Source organism: Henckelia pumila, chromosome 1 (assembly GCF_033568475.1).
Source record: "Henckelia pumila isolate YLH828 chromosome 1, ASM3356847v2, whole genome shotgun sequence".
Taxonomy (NCBI): Eukaryota; Viridiplantae; Streptophyta; class Magnoliopsida; order Lamiales; family Gesneriaceae; genus Henckelia; species Henckelia pumila.
The window spans coordinates 136581449-136603286 of record NC_133120.1 but is presented as its reverse complement, the minus strand read 5'-3'; the positions used below and the strand labels follow the sequence as shown (position 1 = coordinate 136603286).

General features: G+C 34.3%; 2 protein-coding genes and 1 long non-coding RNA gene across 4 annotated transcripts; 2 read left to right on the top strand and 1 right to left on the bottom strand.

Moving 5' to 3' along the window:
• Positions 1–6015: 6015 nt before the first annotated feature.
• LOC140876292 (uncharacterized) lies at positions 6016–9119 on the bottom strand. The gene is made up of 3 exons (XR_012148730.1): positions 8989–9119; positions 6328–6361; positions 6016–6208 (listed from the first exon to the last, which is right to left on the bottom strand). It is a non-coding gene; the product is annotated as an uncharacterized lncRNA (long non-coding RNA).
• Positions 9120–9797: 678 nt separating this feature from the next.
• Positions 9798–14095, top strand: LOC140888496 (E3 ubiquitin-protein ligase RSL1-like). 2 transcript variants are annotated; one of them, XM_073296190.1, is made up of 3 exons: positions 9798–10421; positions 11452–12203; positions 13701–14095. In XM_073296190.1, the coding sequence occupies exons 1-3, from the start codon at positions 9855–9857 to the stop codon at positions 13813–13815; spliced, it is 1434 nt and encodes a 477-aa protein (XP_073152291.1). In that variant the 5' UTR covers positions 9798–9854; the 3' UTR covers positions 13816–14095. The 2 variants fall into 2 exon arrangements, with proteins under 2 accessions (XP_073152291.1, XP_073152287.1); XM_073296186.1 differs by having other exon boundaries at positions 9799–10451; positions 13701–14093.
• A 1830-nt stretch (positions 14096–15925) lies between these two features.
• Positions 15926–16629, top strand: LOC140874062 (uncharacterized). Its single transcript, XM_073277339.1, has 2 exons — positions 15926–16160; positions 16346–16629. Exons 1-2 carry the CDS (start codon positions 15926–15928, stop codon positions 16627–16629), a joined length of 519 nt encoding a protein of 172 aa, XP_073133440.1.
• Positions 16630–21838: the final 5209 nt, after the last annotated feature.

Genomic DNA, 21838 nt, shown 5'->3' with positions numbered 1-21838 from the left:
AAGCATCAAGAAGTTGGAACCAAAAATTTGATGAAACGATAAAGGATTTTGGTTTTATCAAGAACCCGGAGGAACCATGCGTGTACAAGAAAGTAGTTAAGAATGCGGTAAAATTCTTAGTACTTTATGTTGATGACATCCTACTCATGGGGAATGATGTAAGGATGTTGCAGTCAACAAAGATATGGTTATCAGGTAGATTCTCGATGAAGGATTTAGGTGAGGCATCCTATATTCTAGGAATTCAGATCTATAGAGATAGATCTAAAAGAATGATAGGACTCACTCAATCAACCTACATCGACACCATATTGAAAAGGTTTTTTATGGATGAGTCCAAGAGAGGACATCTACCTAGGTGTCATGGAGTTTCTCTATCCAAGCCTATGTGTCCCAAGACTGACGAAGAGATAGAGAAGATGACACACGTGCCATATGCGTCAGCCATAGGTAGTATCATGTATGGGATGATATCTACCAGATCGGATGTGGCCTATGCTCTGAGCGTCACGAGCAGATACCAAGCCAATCCCGGTCAAATGCATTGGAAAGCCGTGAAGGATATTCTTAAGTACTTGCGAAGGACTAAGAATTTATTCATAGTTTATAGAGGGAGAGAATTGAAGTTGGAAGGCTATACCGACTCTAGCTTCCAATGTGACGTGGATGACTCGAAATCAACCTCTGGATTTGTATTCGTGCTCAATGGCGGTGCTGTCTCTTGGAAGAGTTCCAAGCAGGACACCACAGCGGATTCCACCACTGAGGCAGAATACATTGCAGCATCAGCTGCTGCTAAAGAGGCGGTTTGGATAAGGAAATTCATCCAAGAGTTGGGTGTAATTCCTGAAGCTGTTGGTCCAGTCCCGGTGTACTGTGACAACACGGGTGCCGTTGCTCAGGCAAAGGAGCCAAGGTCTCATCAGAAGTCCAAACACGTACTGAGGAAATACCACATCATCCGGGAGATCGTGGAAAGAGGAGACATCAGTGTCGAGAGAGTGGCCTCTACAGACAATATCGTTGATCCGCTTACTAAGCCCTTGCCAGGACCATTGTTTGACAAACATCGCGAAGCAATGGGATTACGTAGTATGACTAGTTGGCTTTAGGGCAAAAGTGGGAGATTGAAAGAGTGGGTGCCCGGTTAGCCAACTTGTGGCTAAGGGCTTTTATGACTCTATGTAAAACAATCTTTTGTTTAATATAATTTACACTTTTATAATGGCATTGACTTTATCTTTCTTCATAATGTTATATTATGATATACTATTGTTGTTTTGATAAAGACCTTGAATATACTATAGTGTATGTAAGATGTGGTAGCACATGGGGATGGCTATCATGAAACACATCTTATAGTCACTGTATATTCTAAACTGTTCCTAGTCAATTGAGCCGTCCGCAAATAAGGATAAGGATCGCTCGAGATTGAGACTAGCATTTGCGATGCCGAGTACCACGTTTCATTGTTATGGAACATAGAGATGTTCAAAGCATGCAAATGAATATTCATATGATGAATGATCGAACTACCCTATTCGGACTTTCCAAGTGGTTATCACTTATCGAGTGGATAAAGTCCGCGGTTTTGGTTGTACACCATTAGTCCTTATTACTTGAAACATCATTGAGACTCTATATGCTAGTACTGTACTTTGACTCGTTTACCGACTCTATTGGGGTCATCAGGTGTCGCGATTGGGTACAGTTACGACACATATAGGAGTCGATGCTTTGTTGTCAAGGATTCACCACATACTTGCGAGTGTGGATATCCTATGCGATCTGAGAAGATATTAGTGTGACGAATCTCTGGACAGAGTACATGATGTGTTTTAGGTTACTTGGTGTTCCTAGTAACACATGCGATGTCACTAATAAATCTCCAAGATGTTGTGCATAGTTATCGAATCTCGAACGACTCTCGATGCACCAATGGTTGTTGATTCGATCGGGATATTTGGTTGAAGGGACCGTACTGTATGCTAACCAAAATCTACTGGTTCTTGCAGGCACTATCAGTAATACCTAGGAAATCATGGGGCGATGTTGCTAGGCACTCTTACCATGATTCGATGGGTAAGTCGGAAATTCTTGTTCCGAGTCACAAGGAGTTGTGAGCCCACGGCTAGCTGTATTCCCGAACCATTGAGGGTTACACAAGTAATGGATTACTAAAACCCCGTAGAGATAGTTAAATTTAAAGAGTTAAATTTAATGAAAGAGAAGTTGGACTTCTTAACTAAAGGGAGTGGAATTTCCTAAAATGACATAGGGATGGACATTTTTGGAAATCACTGAATTCGGATTCAGAAAAATTATCTTGACTCTAAAAGACGCAGAAATGGTTTCTGTGCACATTGGTGAAGTCAGTTTATCAATTGGAGTCACGATGAATTTTATATTAATTTCTATAACAACGGGCTTGGCTTGTTGGGCTTAAGTTATGGATTATGGGCCCTAAGGAGTTAGAGTCCAAATATAATTATAATTTAATTCAGTCTAGAAATTATCTATAAATAGGACTGCAGTGTTCGAAAATTTGGTGTGAATTCAGTCTTGCAATTTTCGAATTTCAGCCTATATTATTCAAGGGGATTTTCGAAATCCTCTGTCCCTTTTGGAGAAAATTCGGGTTGTATTTTTGTGAAAAATTACAATCTGAATTAACAGATCATATCTGTTTATTCTCTACGCAAACTTCTGATTGATTTCTAGTGCAGTCAATCAGAGGGTTTTGTTTTCTATTCATGGACCTGATTGAAGAAACGTTCATTCATCAGTTCTTGGGATATACAATAAGAGCAGATTAAATTCTGTTGGTGTCCATAATCTCGCTTCGAGATTTCAAGGTAAAATATTTAATAGTGATTATTTGTTTTACTTACACAAATTTAATCGTAAAGTTTTGATACCCAGATATGGAATCGTTCCATATTAATAAAATAAATTTTTTAAACTTTTGCTGCACCGGGTATCAATTTTAATTGATCTGAACACAGTTTTCAACACCTTTTCCAAGAAGAGTTCTCAAATTCTCTTAATCCAAGCGGTTTGCCACCACATAAAATTATATTGAAGCCTGGTTGCCCTATTTTGCTGTTGAGAAATATAGCACCCGAACTAGGACTATGTAATGAGACAAGGTTAATATGCCGCAATCTAGAAAAAAATTTCATAGATGCCGAGATCATAACAGGGCCTCACAAGGGTACACGATATTTCCTACATCGAATGCCTTTGAAAAGTGAAGAGAATTCTGGATTGCCTTTTGAGTTGACACGCAAACAGTTCCCAATACGATTGAGTTTTGCTCTCACAATAAACAAAGCACAGGGTCAAACAATACCTTTTGTTGGCATCTTTCTATGCAATCATGTCTTTAGTCATGGCCAATTATATGTCGCACTTTCAAGAGGAGTTTTCCAACATTGCACAAAAATCTTGGTAAAAGATAGAAAATTAGAGAGACGTTCTGGTGTATATACTAAAAATGTCGTCTAAAAGGATGTTCTACTACCAAATAATGAACCTTAAACAGTGAGATTTTGTTATTTTCTCTTTATTATAACACAAATTTTATACAATCTATTTTTTAAAATAAAAAAATTGTATCATGTAAATTTTTTTCATATGCAGATGGCCGCCTACCGATATCCACGATCTTTGAAGATGATATAACGTTTGCTACTCAAGATGTAAAAACTACTAACTCAGAAGATCGAAAAACTGGATGGCAAAGAGTATATTTTGTCATACATATAAGTTATTTCAAAATTTTAAATTGATTTTTTGGTGTTACTTATATTTTAATCTAATTTTACATGTGACTAATAAAATTGAAAGGCTAGAAGGCTGCAACTAATTTGTCTGGGATGGAAAACTACTATAGGAATAAACGCTATTGACTTTGGTCGATGGATTTTAAGATTTGTGCGGAAACAAAAGAGACATATGTAAGTCATGCCATGTATTTTTCTAATTTTGATGAAAAATTATATCTAATTTATTTTTTGTTATCAAAATATAGTGCGAAAAGAATTGCTTGGATTGAAGGATAAGATTTGACAGAGGTATGATAATAAGTGTTTTTTGTGATCATTTTATATGCTCATGTAAATATCTCTTATAATATGGTTAATAATCATTATTTCACAATGGTATAGAAGGGAATATCAACAAGAAGGAATATGGAAGAAAGTACATTATTCAGGTACAAAAATCTATTCCTATTTAGGATTAATAATTAGAACAATAAAATATCATGTTTTATAATAATTACATCGTGTATTTTACATTGGCTAACTAACATTTTTCCTTATGCTCACAGAAAAAATAAAAGAAGTACCAACGACCTTGATATAAAAGTGGTACCAAATAACAAATATTTTAACTACTTTCATATATTTAGCATTACATTTTTTATGTATTTTTCTAATTCATTGTATATTGTGTTTTCAGTTCTATGACAACTATACATCGAAACAAAGAGCTCAATAAACACATAAATTTGGTCGATCGATATTTGTGAAGCTTTGCATTGATCGTTTGTGGAATTCTTAGTGAAAGTAGTAAATTTTTTAAAAACGTAAATTAGGTACTTTTAATGCATTAGATTTTTTTGTTTCCTTGATATGTTTTATGCGTTAGTATAACATTAAGGCTTAGGTAGTAGTATTTGTAACATATCTTATTGTTGTCAATCATCATTTTCTTACGTATTTCTTTTCGTGATTCATTATGTACTTGATTAGGCTTATGGCTAGGTTCACTGGTCGATTTTTCTATTTATATGATATATGACAAGTTTTTAATTTATTAATTACTAGTAAATGTGGCACACGCATTGCGTGTGTAACGGAAAAATATGATAAACGCGTTTGTGTGTGTAACTTAATGTATATTTCATAAATATAACTTAATGCATATTTCATATATATGTTCCAAAAATAAATTTAATACAGTAAAATAAGATAACTAAAATACTTAAAATATATATGCACGTATCACGTACCTTCTAAAAAGGCATACAATTAAACGAAGTTGAAAATACATTCCTAATATATACATGTTCCACATAATAAGTTGATTTTGTAGTTAAATTTCAAGGATATTCTTGCATTTCAATACGTGAAATTAAACTTCTTGTAATCATTCACATGGATTTATGTCATGTGAACTTAAAATAGTTGTAGGAACTGAATCATCGTTGCTGCATAAAATTAAATTCAAATATAAACTTGAGAATAAAATTTTAGGCTACCGAAAAGAAGATGACATAAATATAGTCATTAGTCATATTCGAAAACTTGGAATTAAGACACTATAAAAAGGCAGCAAACAAAAAACATTAAAATTTGTAGATGTAGTCAAATTCATGCAAAACTACAAATTAATAAGAATTTCATTATAAACTAAATAATATTTACAGTATTTACCAATTTGGAAACATACGAATAAAATTTTTATTTATACGCTAGCTTAAACTTTGATTCATCAGGCATCACATTTATAGGTTTGCATAGCTAGACATATGAATATACATCACTTTAATCGTTAATTTACCTAGTAAAATTTCCAAAGCTATAACTCAATTTTAGACAAAATCTTTGACCTTGCAGAAACTTTAAAGAAAGAAACATGAACCCAAAAAAAAATTTCTTCTTCAAGAACAATGTACTGCAAACAGCCCCATAAAAACGACGTCCACAAACAATCTATGCGATATTTATCTCTACATTTTGGTTTTCTCCTTATCATAAAAATGTAATGAAAGCATAAGAATGGTAGCTTGACAAATATAAGAATAATTTATATCAAACTGAAAAAGTATGCTGCAATGTTTACGGGGTTAGAACATTTGATTGTGTAAAAATATTGCATTACGCACATCTATCTTATTAGAGATGAGAGTATCACAAATACATCTTCAACAACCATTCTAATGCAATAAATAATTTGTAATCAACATAATATAACTAAAATGAAAAAAAACAAAGACAACGAAAAAAAGTAAAGAAATCGAAACAGAAACCTTGAAGAAATGGAGAGACCAAATTAAGGGTGTTTGAAAGTTTCTTCTATGAATAATCAAACTTCCAATTCCGTTGCTGGATAAATCTATCAGTTTCGAATGAGCAACAACCGAACTCTCAATTATGTCAATGTCGAGATTTATCAGCTTTGAATGAGAAACCAGTGAGATCTGAAATTAAGGATTTGGAGCAAATATCAGTAGTTCTATTGAAGGAGGTGAAAAATGTTTGGTGGTTATGGTTATTGTATATGAGCCTACATATATGGTGAAGAAGCAGAAATTTGTACCGTATAAAGTTCGTCCCCTGTTTCTGATTTTCACCTGCAGCGAAACAAAATTAGACCAAATTTAATTAAATGATTATGATTCCAATTCGATATGAACCATGGCGATCCAAGAGCAGAAACCATTGTCTTCTACTGATTCATGTATTTTTACACGCCATAAATTAAAATACACAAATTTTATATCTACGTATTTAAAAAAACTGAATTCAACAAATTCTTACCTTTCTAACAAACCAAACTCACATACTACCACAAATAGTCACATAAATATTCAAAGTTTTAGACGAAAGTGAGAAGAAAATCTAAATGCAATACCTTGGATACATTGACACATATGAATATAAGGATTTTTTATAATTGAGATATAAAGTGAACTTTTAAATTTTTAAAATGAAATTTAAAATAGTCGTCCCAAAAGCAGAAAACGTTATCTTCTACTGTTTCATGTGCAGAATGCAATAAAAATTTATAGATTTCAGATCTATGTTCTAAAAAATACAAATTCTCACTTTTCTAACAAATCGAACTCACATACTACAACAAATATCACATAAATATTTAAATTTTTAGATGAAAGGTTTGAGAAAATAAAATTAAAATACCTTGGATATATTGACACATATGAATATAGTGTTTTAATTTGTTAATTGAAATAGAAAGTGAACTTTTAAACTTTTCAAATGAAAATTTAAAAGGAAGGAAAAAAAAATCCAACCTACTGATTTAGACGACAACAACAAAACTTCAATACCTAAAGACAAATTTTATCTTCAAAATTATAGTCCATGAATACTGTATGGAAAAGAAGTTATCTATTTATGAAATTGAAACAGAAGTCAAACCTCATTTTGGTAGGAAAACTCAAGAAGATATTAAAATTCTAAGAAAATAAATTTGACATCCAAAAACCTGGATTGTTTTTAATATTTTGCAATATTAATTAGTATAATATGATTACCATAAACTTAAAGGAATAAAAAATATATAAATAAAACAGAAATTATAAACTTTAACCTTTGAGGAGTAAATTAAAATTTTAAATCTCCAATAAATTTTTACTAAATATAATTTTTACAGTTGCCAAAGTATCATATTATTATAACAAAATATTAAATTATTCTTATAATAGTATGTTTTACACTTGGTAAAAAAAATTGCTGAAAAAAAACCGAAGAATCATATTTACACAAATCAAACCAGTCCATTTAGCAAAAACTTATTCAAGTAGAGAAGATCCAAGGCATTGTCAAAGTCATAAACATAATAATTCGACTTCATCATAAATCCGAAGACTGGAAAAATCATCTGGTTAAGGAAAACAAAACTAAAGAAAAAAAAAAAACTGTGTCATGTCATCGAATATTCAAGAAACCTAGTTTGAAATTTGCTCTAAAATAGAATTTTGAGATTTGCTCTAAAATAGAATGTACCACGTCCACCACAAAATATGAACTTTATGGATCAAAATAAGTAAAAAAATACATCATGTTTCAAGTACAAAAAAATATACAGGTAAACAATATTGGTCAATAAATTCTATGATACACAATATTGCACACAAATTAAAATTAAAATTACGTAAAAAAAAATATGATGAAGAACCATATGTAGGGAGGAATAACACAAAATTTTTTACTACTAATTTCATCGATATTTAGTGTTTATCAAATAATAAAGCAGGGTTGAAGAATTAAGGCAATAGCTCGGCCCTTGTTCGAGAAGGTGAAGAATGAAAAAAATGAAATAGATCGAGGTAAACTGTAGAGTAAGAATGAAATAACATGTGAGCAAAAAATTAAAAATATAAACAAACAATATACAACCAATTCTTACTGCGTAATTTCTTCCAACATACAACCAATTCTCACTGCGTAATTTCTTCGAACACTTATCAAGCGTTTAATTTAACATTATAAGTATTATAAACATAAGTGATGATGCAGATACAGAGATAGAGTGAGCAATGAAGACGACAAATTTGCAAAAAGAAGACGACAATGAACTCGAGAAAAAAATTAATTCCACTAACAAAAGTTTGAACAAATTTATTCAGTGATTAATTTATTATCCTTCATCAACCTGGATGCTTTGTAAGAAATAATACAAAAACTTTTGAATTGAGAAGGGGTAGAGGGAAAAACCTGACGTGTGAAGGCTTAGAGTGTCAAGACTCCGAATTGAGAGCCCAACAAAATAATTATATTCCTGGCCTTAAAAAAATTTAATATATACAAATTCGAAAATCTAAAAAACAACCATCGGTGAGATTGAGTTAGATACTAAAACAAATTCGAAAAAAAGTTATAAATCCTTGCATCTCTTCACATTATCACTTGTTTCCATGTTGGTCATTGAAGTATCTAACGTTGAGTTGGAACATTATAGTATCCCTATTTGACAATTATACAAACAGTTGGTGTGCAAATTGTTAAACATCCAAACCTTAACATCAAACAGCAGGGAACCATTTTGGTTAATGAAAAAGATAAAATAACATAAATATACCCAAACATGGGAGAAATATAGTCAAGATTCACCTGTATTTTGCAATTCCCTACAGCTATAACTCAATTGCGAAGATTTTTCATGAACTGGGTAGCAAATTCAAACGATAAGACTTAACTCAGAGACTATAATTAAGAACATTACAAATTTACAAACCTCTAAAGTTGAATTCTACGTGTGTTTACTTCAATTGCTTACAGAGAGGCTTTGAAAAGATGAGAACGTGGGAAGTGCAAGTACAAAATGAGAAGTTTTTTTTTTAATTACAGAACGTATGCATGTATCTACGCTGGGCAAAGAGCCAAAGAGTGAGAAAAGGGCAAAGAAGAATTAGAGAAGTGGGATGGATCGTGGGTAGAGGGGTATTTTAGGTAATTGAAAAATAGACCAAGACACCGTGTCGGTTTCTATATGATGCTTAGCTTTAATAAATAGTAATAGATATCAATTTAAAAACCTAAGTTTTATAATTATCATATTGGATAGGATATTAACATATATGAAACAAATGTAGAAAATATAAAAAAACTAACATATAGAAATATAATATATATTTTTGTTTATTATGGGATAATACACTATTCACATGCGATTCACACGCATCGCGTGTGCATCAATCGCTAGTTATATATAAACCAAGAGCATCTTAGTGATATCTTGGTATGCTCACTTTTAATTTTTTTTTTTTTTTAAAAAAATCCACAAAATTATCAAATTGAAAAAAAAGTTTAAAATCAAATACTTGAAAAAAAATTTATATTATAAACACTAAAAACATAATATTTGCATATAACATTACACATAATGCGACTAGTATATATAGATGTAGATATCTTCTTAAATGAATTATTATTTAATTACATAAAAATTTACGGTGTGAAGTTAAAAAAACAAACTGACACTGCCGCAATACGGATTTATGTTTGAAATCTAATAATCTATCATCACATGGTCCTATCCTACTATTTATTTTTTTAATAGATTAATCATACATAAAAAGGTACTGTTTTCCATCCTAGGGCATGGTCGACGACGCCGACTTCGCTTTCAGCCTGCAGGTCGAAGAGGCCCTCACCGCCTCCTTGATCGACGGCGGCGCTGCACCCTCCGCCACCGACGACGCCGTTTTCGGTCCCGATCTCGCACAACTCCTCGTGTACGATAATCTCTCCAACTACGAGCAGGAACTCCTCGACCAGTACGAAACGCAAGCGGTGGCGAAAAGGACGAAGCTCGATCTCAAACGCCAATTTCATGATCGAGCTTTTGCTTCCCAGATTTCAACCATTCCAGAGGCGGATTGGGAAAAAAATGGAGATAATTTCAACATACCGTACGGCGAGGGCTCCTCCTCGTCGTCATACAGTGCGAAGAAAATTGATTATGTGGTCCATGTCAAGGGTTTGGTTGAGCCGATGGCGAGTGGAATTGGGGTGGCGATATGTGATTGTAATGGTGTTTTGGTGTTTGAGGTGAGTAAGGGTTTGAGTAGATGCGAGCGCCAAGTGAGTGGAGAGCTTGTCGAAGTAAAAGCTTTGGTTGAAGGGCTCGATGCTGCCGTAATGCTGGGATTGAATAACATTGAACTTGTATGTGATAATACTCTGCTACGTCAATATGTGAGTATGGCGGCAGCATTGCAAACTTTTGGTCCGGTTGTTTGAACTGTTTGTTTTTCTCGTCTCTATTTTGCACTTACTTTCGAAATTTGAACGAGTCTAATGAGCCTATCTTGAGTAGGTATTAGGTATTGGGTGTCAGTATCAAAGTTGGACTTTGGATAGAGATTTTTAATGCTTCCATAAGTTTTCATGGTTCGATTTTTAGTTTTTCTTTTATTTAGCGATTTATTTTCGTTGTTTTAGTTTGAGCTAAGCAATGCTATGTCTCTTTCCAATAAACTTGTACTTTCAAATAAATTAAACATGAAACTCTTAACATATTCTCAGTGATTATTTTTATTTTGGGTTAGCTAGTTGGTTTACTGAAAGGACGAGAATTCTACTTTGAGTAGAAGAGAGTTTCACTTTTTTGCCCATTCCTCACGTGAGGCTCATCTTCTTGGATAAATTTCCTCTGAAGGTAATGATAAGTGGCAGTCAGTTTAGCTACCTATTGGAAGGCAGTTGTGCAGGACTTGTGTAAGGAATAGATTTGACTTTTTACAGAATTCCACGAATCTTATTTTGCTTATACATTGAGAATTCCATGTTTTTAGCTACAGTATTTATTGTTTTGGTCTTTTGGATCTTAAATCCCAATCACATACCTTAAGGCTTAAGTTTTGTGCTGCCTCTACTTACACAATGGATAGGATAGAAAAGTTCTTTTTGCATGTGCTGGATTTTAAATTTCCGAGTAATGAAATGTAGCCACAACCATGTACATCTATAATAAAACAACTGAACAGTGTCATCAGTGACCAGTGAGTAAGTTTGTATATGCGTTGGACATTGGACCAAACAAGCTGCGAATGAGTAACATTGAATGAGTTAATAAACGTTAAGGAGCCAACATTAGGAAGCTTCCACTTGCTTCATATGTCACTGAAGATGCTTAATCAAATGCACCACCCACGTGCTTGTTGTGCTGAATGTTGATTTGATCTTCCAAGTGCAGATCACTGGGAAAAAAGTACCGAAACAGGCAAATATTGCTGCTTTAGTTGAACAAATGAATCTTCTTCTCAGAAAATTTAATCACGTCCGCTCATCTCTCGTGTCAACAAAGGACTTGAAGTTCGCATTTGAACTTGCAAGGAAAGCTGTGTCTTGTCAGGTCAATCGAACTGCAAGCAACAGAGAAGGGAAGAGTACGACTGAGACATGTGCAATTTGTTTTGAAGTTACTCGTGTGGACCAAATGTTCCAAATTACTGATTGCCTTCATAGCTACTGCTTTTCATGTATGTCAAAACATGTTGAAGTGAAGCTACAGAACGGAACTCTTCCCAAGTGCCCTTCTGAGAATTGTAGGTCCGAGCTAAAACTAGGCAGCTGCAAAAAGTTTTTGACTCCTAAGTTATTTGAGATAATGAGTGAACGCATGAAAGAAGCTCGCATTCCCGCAGATGAAAAGATTTATTGTCCTTATCCTAGGTGTTCTACATTGTTATCAAAGACTGATTTTCAAGGATCTTCAAAGCATTTGACGGTTGTGATATGCCCCAAATGCAGTGGCAATTTTTGCATCAATTGCAAAGTCCCCTGGCACAGAGGTATGACCTGTCATGCTTATCAATCTAAAAATCCGTCTGCATCTAGAGAAGATGAGAAACTAAAATCTTTGGCATCCAAGAAGCTCTGGCGTCAATGTCCTAAATGCAACCACATGGTCTCACTGGCTGAAGGTTGCTACCACATTTATTGCAGGTATTTTACATTTGCACTGTTGTAATGTTTAACATGTTAGTATTCTTGAATGATTATATTCATAGGAGAGTTTTCCTTGGTTTGGTGTGTATCAGTTAGCTAGATATATTGCTGGCTGCATCTCACTGGTACAGTCACAAGTAGCTCTATACCTTGTTTTCTTTTTTTTTTTTCCCACCTATTTGTTCCCAGTTACATTCTTAAATGCCTATAAGGAGTCCTGTGTTTTAGTAGTGGTTTTAGTCCAAACTAGGAAATTCTATGGCGTGGAATTTTATACTTTTTTTTTACATCTCATTAATCTCTTCCTGCGTCTTCTATATATTGAAATATCGAACTGAGCATGTGTTGTGATCGAAATAAGTGGTATTCTTTTAGATAAAATAATTTGTTTGCATATTATTTTTCTACTTGGAAAAGACTACAGTAAATATTTTTATTTAGTAATGCAGTTTTTGTTATTTTTATTGTTCGATATAATAAATATTTTAGTTTGCATTATACCACAGAGGAAAACTGGTATAGTACTTTTGGAGTGGATATCTCCACATCAGGAGGACATTCTTATAGACTAGTTTATTTCGACTAAAATGATTCCCTCCATTGTCTAATTAGTTTTTGACACTCACCATGAAATTTGCTTGGTAGATCAAGAATTATATTTACTGGACAATGAATTGTTATCTCCTAGGGAATATTTAAATATGGCCTTCAACCAATCACCGTATTTTACCCATTTTTGGAAAATCTTGGCTCTCTAACAAAATCTCATGAAAATGTATGTCCACATATTTTGTGATGTAGATTCAAAAAGATTAAATTATTTCATCCAGTTCCATTTATCATCTTGTACGTTGTGTCCGAAGCCTCTTTTTTCATAAAAGCATAAACGGAAGAAATACTAGATCAACGAAAGAAACCTTATACCGATACTTCATTATCCACTTATCTTTTCAATTTTTTTGTTTTTTTTTAAACTTTTGGTTCAAAGATCGACAGTACTTACCCCTCTGTCTCCGTCCCGTGTTTTTTTTTAAAATTTTCAAAATCATCAAAATTTTTAAACAGTGACAAGAAAATAGACCAGGAGAAATTTTGTCTGATTACCACCTTAGGTTTTAGTTTAGTATGTTTTGAAAGTCGTGCGTTTCAAGAAGTCGAATCGCAATGTTGTTGTTTGCTTCATTAAATTCCATCTGTTGCCCAGAATGTTTTTGTTATCTTTGTTTTGGTATTTTTATACGATTATATCCATCTATTCAATCACTGTTCATGTTAGCGGAAAGTTTTATGCTTTCACCTCATCAACCTCAAAGTAGAGACTAACAGGGGCAACTCTGGGAAATCTATATTTGTAGGTTTACCTTGATTTATTTTATTTTCATTTTTGTATACCTTCATTGATACCTGCCCTGTTTAAGGAATTAATTATTTTTTCCACATTAAAAGTGTGTGCCAACTCTCAATTCTGAAACTCGTAACAAATGACTTTCCCAGATGTAGACATGAGTTTTGTTATACGTGTGGAGCAGAATGGAGAGAGAAGAAACCAACCTGCAAGTGTCCAATCTGGGATGTACGTAATATCATACATGATGAGCGCAACAGATGAGGATGCTGTGGTTCGTTAATGGAGCCTAGTTCTTTGCAGGACTCTAGAACGAGTAGGACAGGTTTCTTGCACAGTTTAGATTTCATGGTATAGTTTTTGGGTTTCGATGATTATATTTTTGGGCAGTACTAAAAAGCTTATGCTATATATAATTTCAGCTTTTAACCGGTTCAGTACACACCGTTTGCCAAACAACGGAAGCATTAATTATTACATTTTTTGGGTAGTGTTTCGAATTGTTTTTATGATTGTTAGTCCGAAAAACTCAAATACGTTTCTTAAAAGCAGCTCCAAACACTTGGTATATTTTTCCACTATGAATTTGAGATGTTTGATTTTTTGAATCTTTTGAAGCAGCCAAAGGGAGTGCATGTTGACGTAGCTAATAGTGTGGTTTGGCCGTTTGGGAGAGGTTGGTTTGCACGCAAATCAAAATTTTTAAGCCGAGTAAACTGGTGCATTCCACCACGCCCCTAAACATTTAATTATATATATATTTTTTTAAAAAAAACTTTATTTTTAAAGCTCTTTGTGAATTGGTAAGGATAATAAGCCCACATTTGACCTAATCCCCGTTTATGTGTTGTAATTTAACTTCTTTTTTTAATTTTTTTTTTCAGTAAACAGGTGGAGGTTCTTCAAAATCCTCGCCTGCCCCTTTATGTGTTATTAAAAAAAAAAAAAAACTTTATTTTTAAAGCTCTTTGTGGATTGGTAAGGATCGATAATATGCCCACATTTGACCTAATCCCTGTTTATGTGTTGTAATTTAACTTCATTTTTTTAAAAAAAAAAATTCAGTAAACAGGTGGAGGTTCTTCAAAATCCTCGCCTGCCCCTTTGTGTTATATACACACACACATACACACATATATATATATATATATGTATATATATATATATAAAAATTTTCAATAAATAGGTACATACATGTTCTACAAAATCCTCGCGACAATGTTGACTTGAAAAAAAAGCGTTTACCCCACTGTCCATTTATAGTCGATCGAAATTTTGAGAGAAATGATTAATAAATTTACGTCGATGACGTGTAGTTTATCTGATATCAAAGTTCAAAATGTGGAACGAGATCTCGGATTCGAGATTCAATTATAACAAAAATTTTCTTTCAACTCAAAAAAAAAACAGAATTAATAAATTTCTAGATATGGAAGGTTAGACCCTCACTATATTCCTTTACGTGTTCGGGGAATCGTCTGGCCGTTTAGCTCCTAGTTCTACCAACCTAACTACATGCAGGTGAAAATAGTTGCATGATCAATATGAGCTCCTTCTGTTTTTGCAGTGATATATAGTGTGGGCTTCTTGTACACTTCCTCATTCCTACAATAATATGATGGAGTTCCAACTCAAATTGATCCCACACGGAGCTTATTCTTCACACAAAATTATCCTTGGTGCAATATCTTTAGAGCTTTGTTTGACTATTGATAAGCTAATCGTCGGTCAAGCCATCACTACACAACTCTTACCGTAATACCATAAAAGTTCACACAACAATGGACAATTATCAATTCATGTGAGGTTCATCAATTTTTTTATTGGACACTATTGAATATCCACTTATTGATACAGCATTAAGATATTACCTTAAAAGTAGCTTAATATTTCCGGCAATTTTCTACATATATATTTATTAATTAAGAGAGATGAGTGAATACTAACTGAATTTTGGTGAGATTTTTTTTAATATACCAATAATGCTCTTAGTTAGTTTATTTTTCAAACTTTGATTTACCTTTTTTTTTTGGTACAAATCTTTTTATTTTATAATTTAATTATAAAATTTATGAAAAATAAATAAATTTAAACAAAATCATGATTGTATAAGCACGCAATGTGTGTTCCGAGACACTAATCACGTAAAAAAAACTAGAGACTAGAGTGTTGTTTTAGCGGCCGAAGGCGTAGCGGGTTTGAAAAAAATCTGAAACGAAAGAGTGAGGGATCGGAGATTGGAGAGAGGATTAATAAGTTTCCATGTGGGCGAAACAAAATTTTTAATTTTAAAAAATAATGACATGGTTTACCACATGGCAGGTGGGCACAAAAATACTGTCCAACAAGCTGGCATTATATACAGATAGCGGTGATGATAAGTTATACAATCCCCAAGTATTTGAAGACCAAACCAAAAATTGGGATGAAATTCACATCAATAGATGATGCATTTTCGTTTTATAACCAATATGCACGACAAGCTGGATTTAGCGCGAGAATAAGTAATAGCAAGAAACATAAGCGGACAAATGAAGTTGTTTGGAAACAATTTGCATGCTTTAAAGAAGGGCGTACAGATGAAAGACGGGGGAATAAGCAGACAAAAGGTGATCAATCGGAAATGGAAAGAGCCGTGGTGAAGTTAGAACTGGTTGTAAGTCGAGAATTTTAATTGTCAATGAAAAAACTGGATCTAATTGGGTTGTCAGTACCTTCACGGAAAGTCACAATCACCCACTCTCGACTCCTTCAAAAGTGCATTTGTTACGCTCATACCATAATGTTTCGGCAGCAAAGAAATCATTGATTCAACAGTTTTCCCAAGCCAATGTGCCAACTTGTCAACAAATACGGCTATTGGAGATAGAGTATGGAGGGCCTGAGCATGTAGGTTGCACAGAAAAAGATATTAGTAACTCTGAGAAAGATCTAAGGGATGAACATAAGGGTATCGATGCTGAAACGCTGATTGAGTTCTTTGCATGTGAGAAAGAGAAAAAATCAGCATTTTTCTTTGATTTTGAAATTGATTCGGATAACAGATTTAAGAGGCACTACAAGAAAAAAAGTCATTAACAACAGTTAAAAGACAACGCTTTTTACAAAAAGCGTTGTTAAAAATAGAAACACAACGCTTTTATGAGAAAGCGTTGTCTTTGTTTTTTTAAAATAGATTGAAGACAACATTGTTTTGTCATCCACAACGCTTTTTAAAAAGTGTTGTGGATGATCGTTTTTTTTTACATGTACTACAATGTTTTTTTTTTAAAAAAAAACATGTGAAAAAAAAACCTAAAGAAATAAATCTAATTAAACGACCAAGAGCTATCCGCACAAAATCTGAAGAATTGAGGTGAAGCTAGGGTTTTGAATCTAAAGGCTCGCGAGTCGAACTTGAGAGCTGAGGCGCTGGGATCGGGGGCCGAGTCCAAAATCAATCCAAGAACAGAAATAGAGAGAGATATATCAATTGTGAATGTAAAATCCAGAGCGAAATCCAGACACGAGATCGATTGATGAGAAAAAGAATAGCAGGAGACGAATCTCTGTAAATCTTCCTTATTTCTTTATTTTCTTTTCTTTTCTTCGGGAGTGCTGCCACCATTGTTACTCTGGTTCTGTTTTATTTATTATCACTTCTGGATTTAACAAGCTGCGATTACTTTGACTACGGTGGATTTTGATTTCCACTACATTAGCTATTTTTTCCATCTGTTCCTGGGCTTAGTCGCTGTGGGCTACCATTTTGCAGGATCTGTGCAGGCGCGATTTGTTTTGCTTTGATTCTGCGATTTTCTGCTTCAGCGTGGGTTTTGACAAATCACGTTTCATTTAGTCATCAGATTGTTATGCTTAACAAAGATATTTCAGTCCAATACGATAATCACATATAACATAGTGTTATTTATTAGAGATAATATTTTTTTTATCAAGAAAAATGTGTCAAACAGGAAAAATCTTTAATTGGGCTTGTGTACGTTAAAATGAATATTGTTGTGACCTTAAATCTGAAAAGTATATATAGGAATGATTGAAAAAGTCATCAAATGAAATATATTTATTTATGAATAGTAGATGGATCAAACCTTCAAAGTGGCTTGATTGCGGTGGGCTACCATTTTGCAGGAGCACAAATCTGTGCAGGGCGATTTTTTTTGTTGCTTTTCTTCTGCGATTTTCTGCTTGAGCATGGGTTTTGGTGGTATGTTATAGTTTTGTGGTGGTGTTTTTACATTTTTTGCGGTAGATTTCTCCCTTACGCTGCTGTTGCACCGGTCACTTGCTTCTGCCCGCAAGGTGTTTGGTTTTCTGCTTCTTACAGTGTACTCGACATCTCCATTGCTGCTTAGAGGTATTTTGGCTTGAAACTCTAGTAAGAATGAAATTTGGGATCGACCTAATACAATGTCACGTGTTAAGGTGCAATCTGATAGTTTAGGACGTCTCATAGGTACAAAAAATAAATGTTCTGAATTTATGGGTATTGTGACAAGAAATGGAAAATATTGTCCAATTGACACAGAAGATTGGCATAAAATGCTACGGATAAAAAGAAAGCTATGTTGGATGTGGTAAATGTAATTGAACTAGTATTCCACAAATTCATTATTCCAAGTATCTTATTTATAATATAATGATACATTGATTTAAATGCAATTTATAGGATGGATACGAACTTTCTCCTGGAATATATGACATCAACATGCAACCCCTTAATTCCACCTTGTTCATTTTTACGGGTAAACCTTCTTGACAACCACTTAAAAACATGTTCTTCGTATTCTCATTTTTAATGAAAGAAAACACCTTAGATTATTTTTGAGTCGAGCAGGAGAAAAATAAGAAAAGAAAGAAGTGTATTGTTTTGTCTCTAGTTCAATGGTCATGTAGCTAGGTGTTTTTGGGCGGATTCTGTATCAAGGAGCGCATATGGTGTATTTGGTGATGTAGTTGTATTTGATACAACGTATAAGACCAACAAATATAGGATGATCTTTGAACCATTTGTGGGAGTAAATCATTATCAGACAATTGTTTTTGGTTGCGGATTTCTAAGTGACGAGAAAATTGAGTTTTTGTTTGGTTGCTTAACAAGTTCATAGAAGCGATGCTTAAAGGTGCAGCAAATGTAATTATTACTGACAAGGATCCTACTATGACGAAAATCATTGCACAAGTTTTTCCTCAAACAGTGCATCGATATTGTTTATGACACATACGGAAAAAAATCCCAGATAAACTTGACCCTGTGACTTTTCGTGACAACTATCGAAGCATAAAGAATGTCATTACAAATTCTACAACACCTGATGAGTTTGAAAAGTCATGGAAAGAGGTTATCAAGTGTGCTAAATTGGAACAAAATGAATGGTTGTCAATGATGTATGAAATGCGACACAAATGGGTGCCGGCATATTTTAACCATAATTTTTTAGCTGGAATGTCAAGTAGTCAAAGATCTAAAAGCTCACATTCATTTTTTAAGAAGTATGTTTCAAATAAGAATTCATTGATGTATTTTATTACTCGCTTCAATAGGGCACTCAAACACCAAAGACATAACGAGTGAGTTGCTGACCATATTGATATGAATGAGCATCCCAAGATCAATTCAAAATTACCAATGGAAACTCAAATGGTTAAGGTGTACACAAAAAAGAAATAGGTTGAGTTTCAAACAGAAATCAATGAGAGTCATGCTTATCATGTGCAGCAAGCTTCTTCTATAGGAGTTGATTTAGTGATTTACAATGTGATGAATTTTCAAAGTTGTTCTTCCTCCAAACCAAGAGTGATCACACATGACAAACTAAGGGACTATGTATAATGTAGTTGTATTAAATTTGATTTCGGAGGAATTCCATGCAGACATATGTTGGCTTTTTTCGTTTTAACCAAGTGTTTCAATTGCCAGATAAGTATATACTCAAACGATGGACACGATATGCAAAGGATGGAGCAACATATGCTATTTTTGAGGAAAATATGTGATGATCCAAAAAGGTTTTTGATGTTAAGGCTCGAGGTTATCCTACAAGGCTTCAATATTAATTGATGATGCATCTTTGACTGATGAGGTAACAAAATACTTAGAGGAACAATTTGATTATATATCTATCAAAATTAAATATATGAATATAAGTAAAAAATTCAGCAATGAGAATCAAAGGAAGAAAATCATTGATGAGAACCTTGGTATTATTGATCCTTCTGAAGTCAGAACAAAGGGATGTGGAAAGAGATTGAAATCATCAAAGGAGAAGTCAACCTCAAAGGACAGGGTATGTGTAGTAACCCGGAACCAATTAAAAAGATTAAGGAACTAATCGCATTTGCTAAACTTGAGTTCGGACGATCCGAAGTGGAGGATCGGAGGCTCCGAACTGGATCGGACGATCCGAAGGCAAGTTCGGACGCTCCGATCGTGCTGCCGACAGACTTCATGGATGATGTCATTGTGCTGACATTAGAAATGACTCATTATTGGGTTCGAACGACCCAAAGTCAAGATTGGACAGTTCGATCATGTTCGGACGCTTCGAAGCGTGGTTCGGACAGCCCGAACTCCGTCTATAAATAGGAGGGCCGAGATTCATTTTCAGTTGCACCATTCACCTCTCTTCTCTCGATTCCTTGGTCTTCCAACTTAGATCTAGGACATTCTGTTGGAACACGGTCGTTCTCCGGATCGAAAAAGAAAGTGATACCCGGTGCAGCGGAAGTTTTAAAATTTTATATGGAACGATTCCATATGGGTATCAAATTCCTACGATTAAAATTAATAACATAAAATTTAAACAATATAAATTTTACCTTAAAATCTCGAAGCGAGATTATGGACACCAACAGATTAATCTGCTCTTGTTGTATATCCCAGGAACTGATGAAGGAACGTTTCTTCAATCAGGTCCACGAACGGAAATTTAATCCCTCTGATAGACTACACTAGAAAGTTTATTAGAAGTTTCTACGAAGAGAAAATTAACAGATTTGATCCGTTAAACCAGACTGCAAATTCGAAATTCACAGGCTGGATTTTTCGAATAGAGAGAGGAGAGGGGGCGGCCACACCTAGAGAGAAAAACTAGGGTTTTCGAAAATTTTGTGACCAGTTGTTGTGTAATTTCTGCACTGCAATAACTTATTTATAATGTGGGCTGCTAACAGCTTAGGGCCCATTAGTCATAAGTTCAAGCCTGACAAGCAAAGCCCGCATGTTCAGAAATTAATATAAAATTTATCGTGACTCAGATTGATAAACCAATTTCACCAATGTGCACAGAAACCATTTCTGCATCTTTTAAAGTCAAGACAAATTTTCTGAATCCGAATTCAGTGGTTTCCAAAAATGTCCATCAATATGTCATTTTAGGAAATCTTACTCCCTCTACTTTTAAATAATAAGTCCAACTTCTTTATCCACTAAATTTAACTATTTAAATTTAATTATCTCAACGGGGATTAGAAATCCATTACTTGTGTGGCCCTCAATGGTTCAGGGATACAGCTAGCCGTGGGCTCACAACTCCTTGTGACTCGGAACAACAATTTCCGACTTGCCCATCGAATCATGGTAAGAGCGTCTAGCAACATCGCCCCATGATTCCCTAGGTATCACTGATAGTGCCTGCAAGAACCAGTAGATTTTGGTTAGCGTACAATACGGTCCCTTCATCCATATATCCCGATTGAATCAACAACCATTGGTAAATCGAGAGTCGTTCGAGATTCGATAACTATGCAATGCATCTTGAAGATCAAATAGTGACATCGCATGTGCTACTAAGAAACCATTTCTTAAAACACATCATGTACTCTGGCCAGAGATTCGTCACACTAATATCTCCTCAGATTGCATAGAATATCCACACTCGCAAGTGTGTGGTGAATCCTTGACAACAAAACATCGACTCCTATATGCGTCGTAACTGCACCCAATCCCGATACCTAATGACCCTAATAGATTCGGTAAACGAGTCAAAGCACAGTACTAGCATATAGAGTCTCAATGATTTTTCAAGTAATAAAGACTAATGGTGTACAACCAAAACCGCGGACTATATCCACTCGATAAGTGATAACCACTTGGAAAGTCCGGATAGGGTAGTTCGATCATTCATCATATGAATATCCATTTGCATGCTTTGAACATCTCTATGTTCCATACCAATGAAACGTGTTACTCGGCATCGCAAATGCTAGTCTCAATCTCGAGCGATCCTTATCCTTATTTGTGGATGGCTCAATTGACTAGGAACTGTTTAGAATATACATTGAACATAAG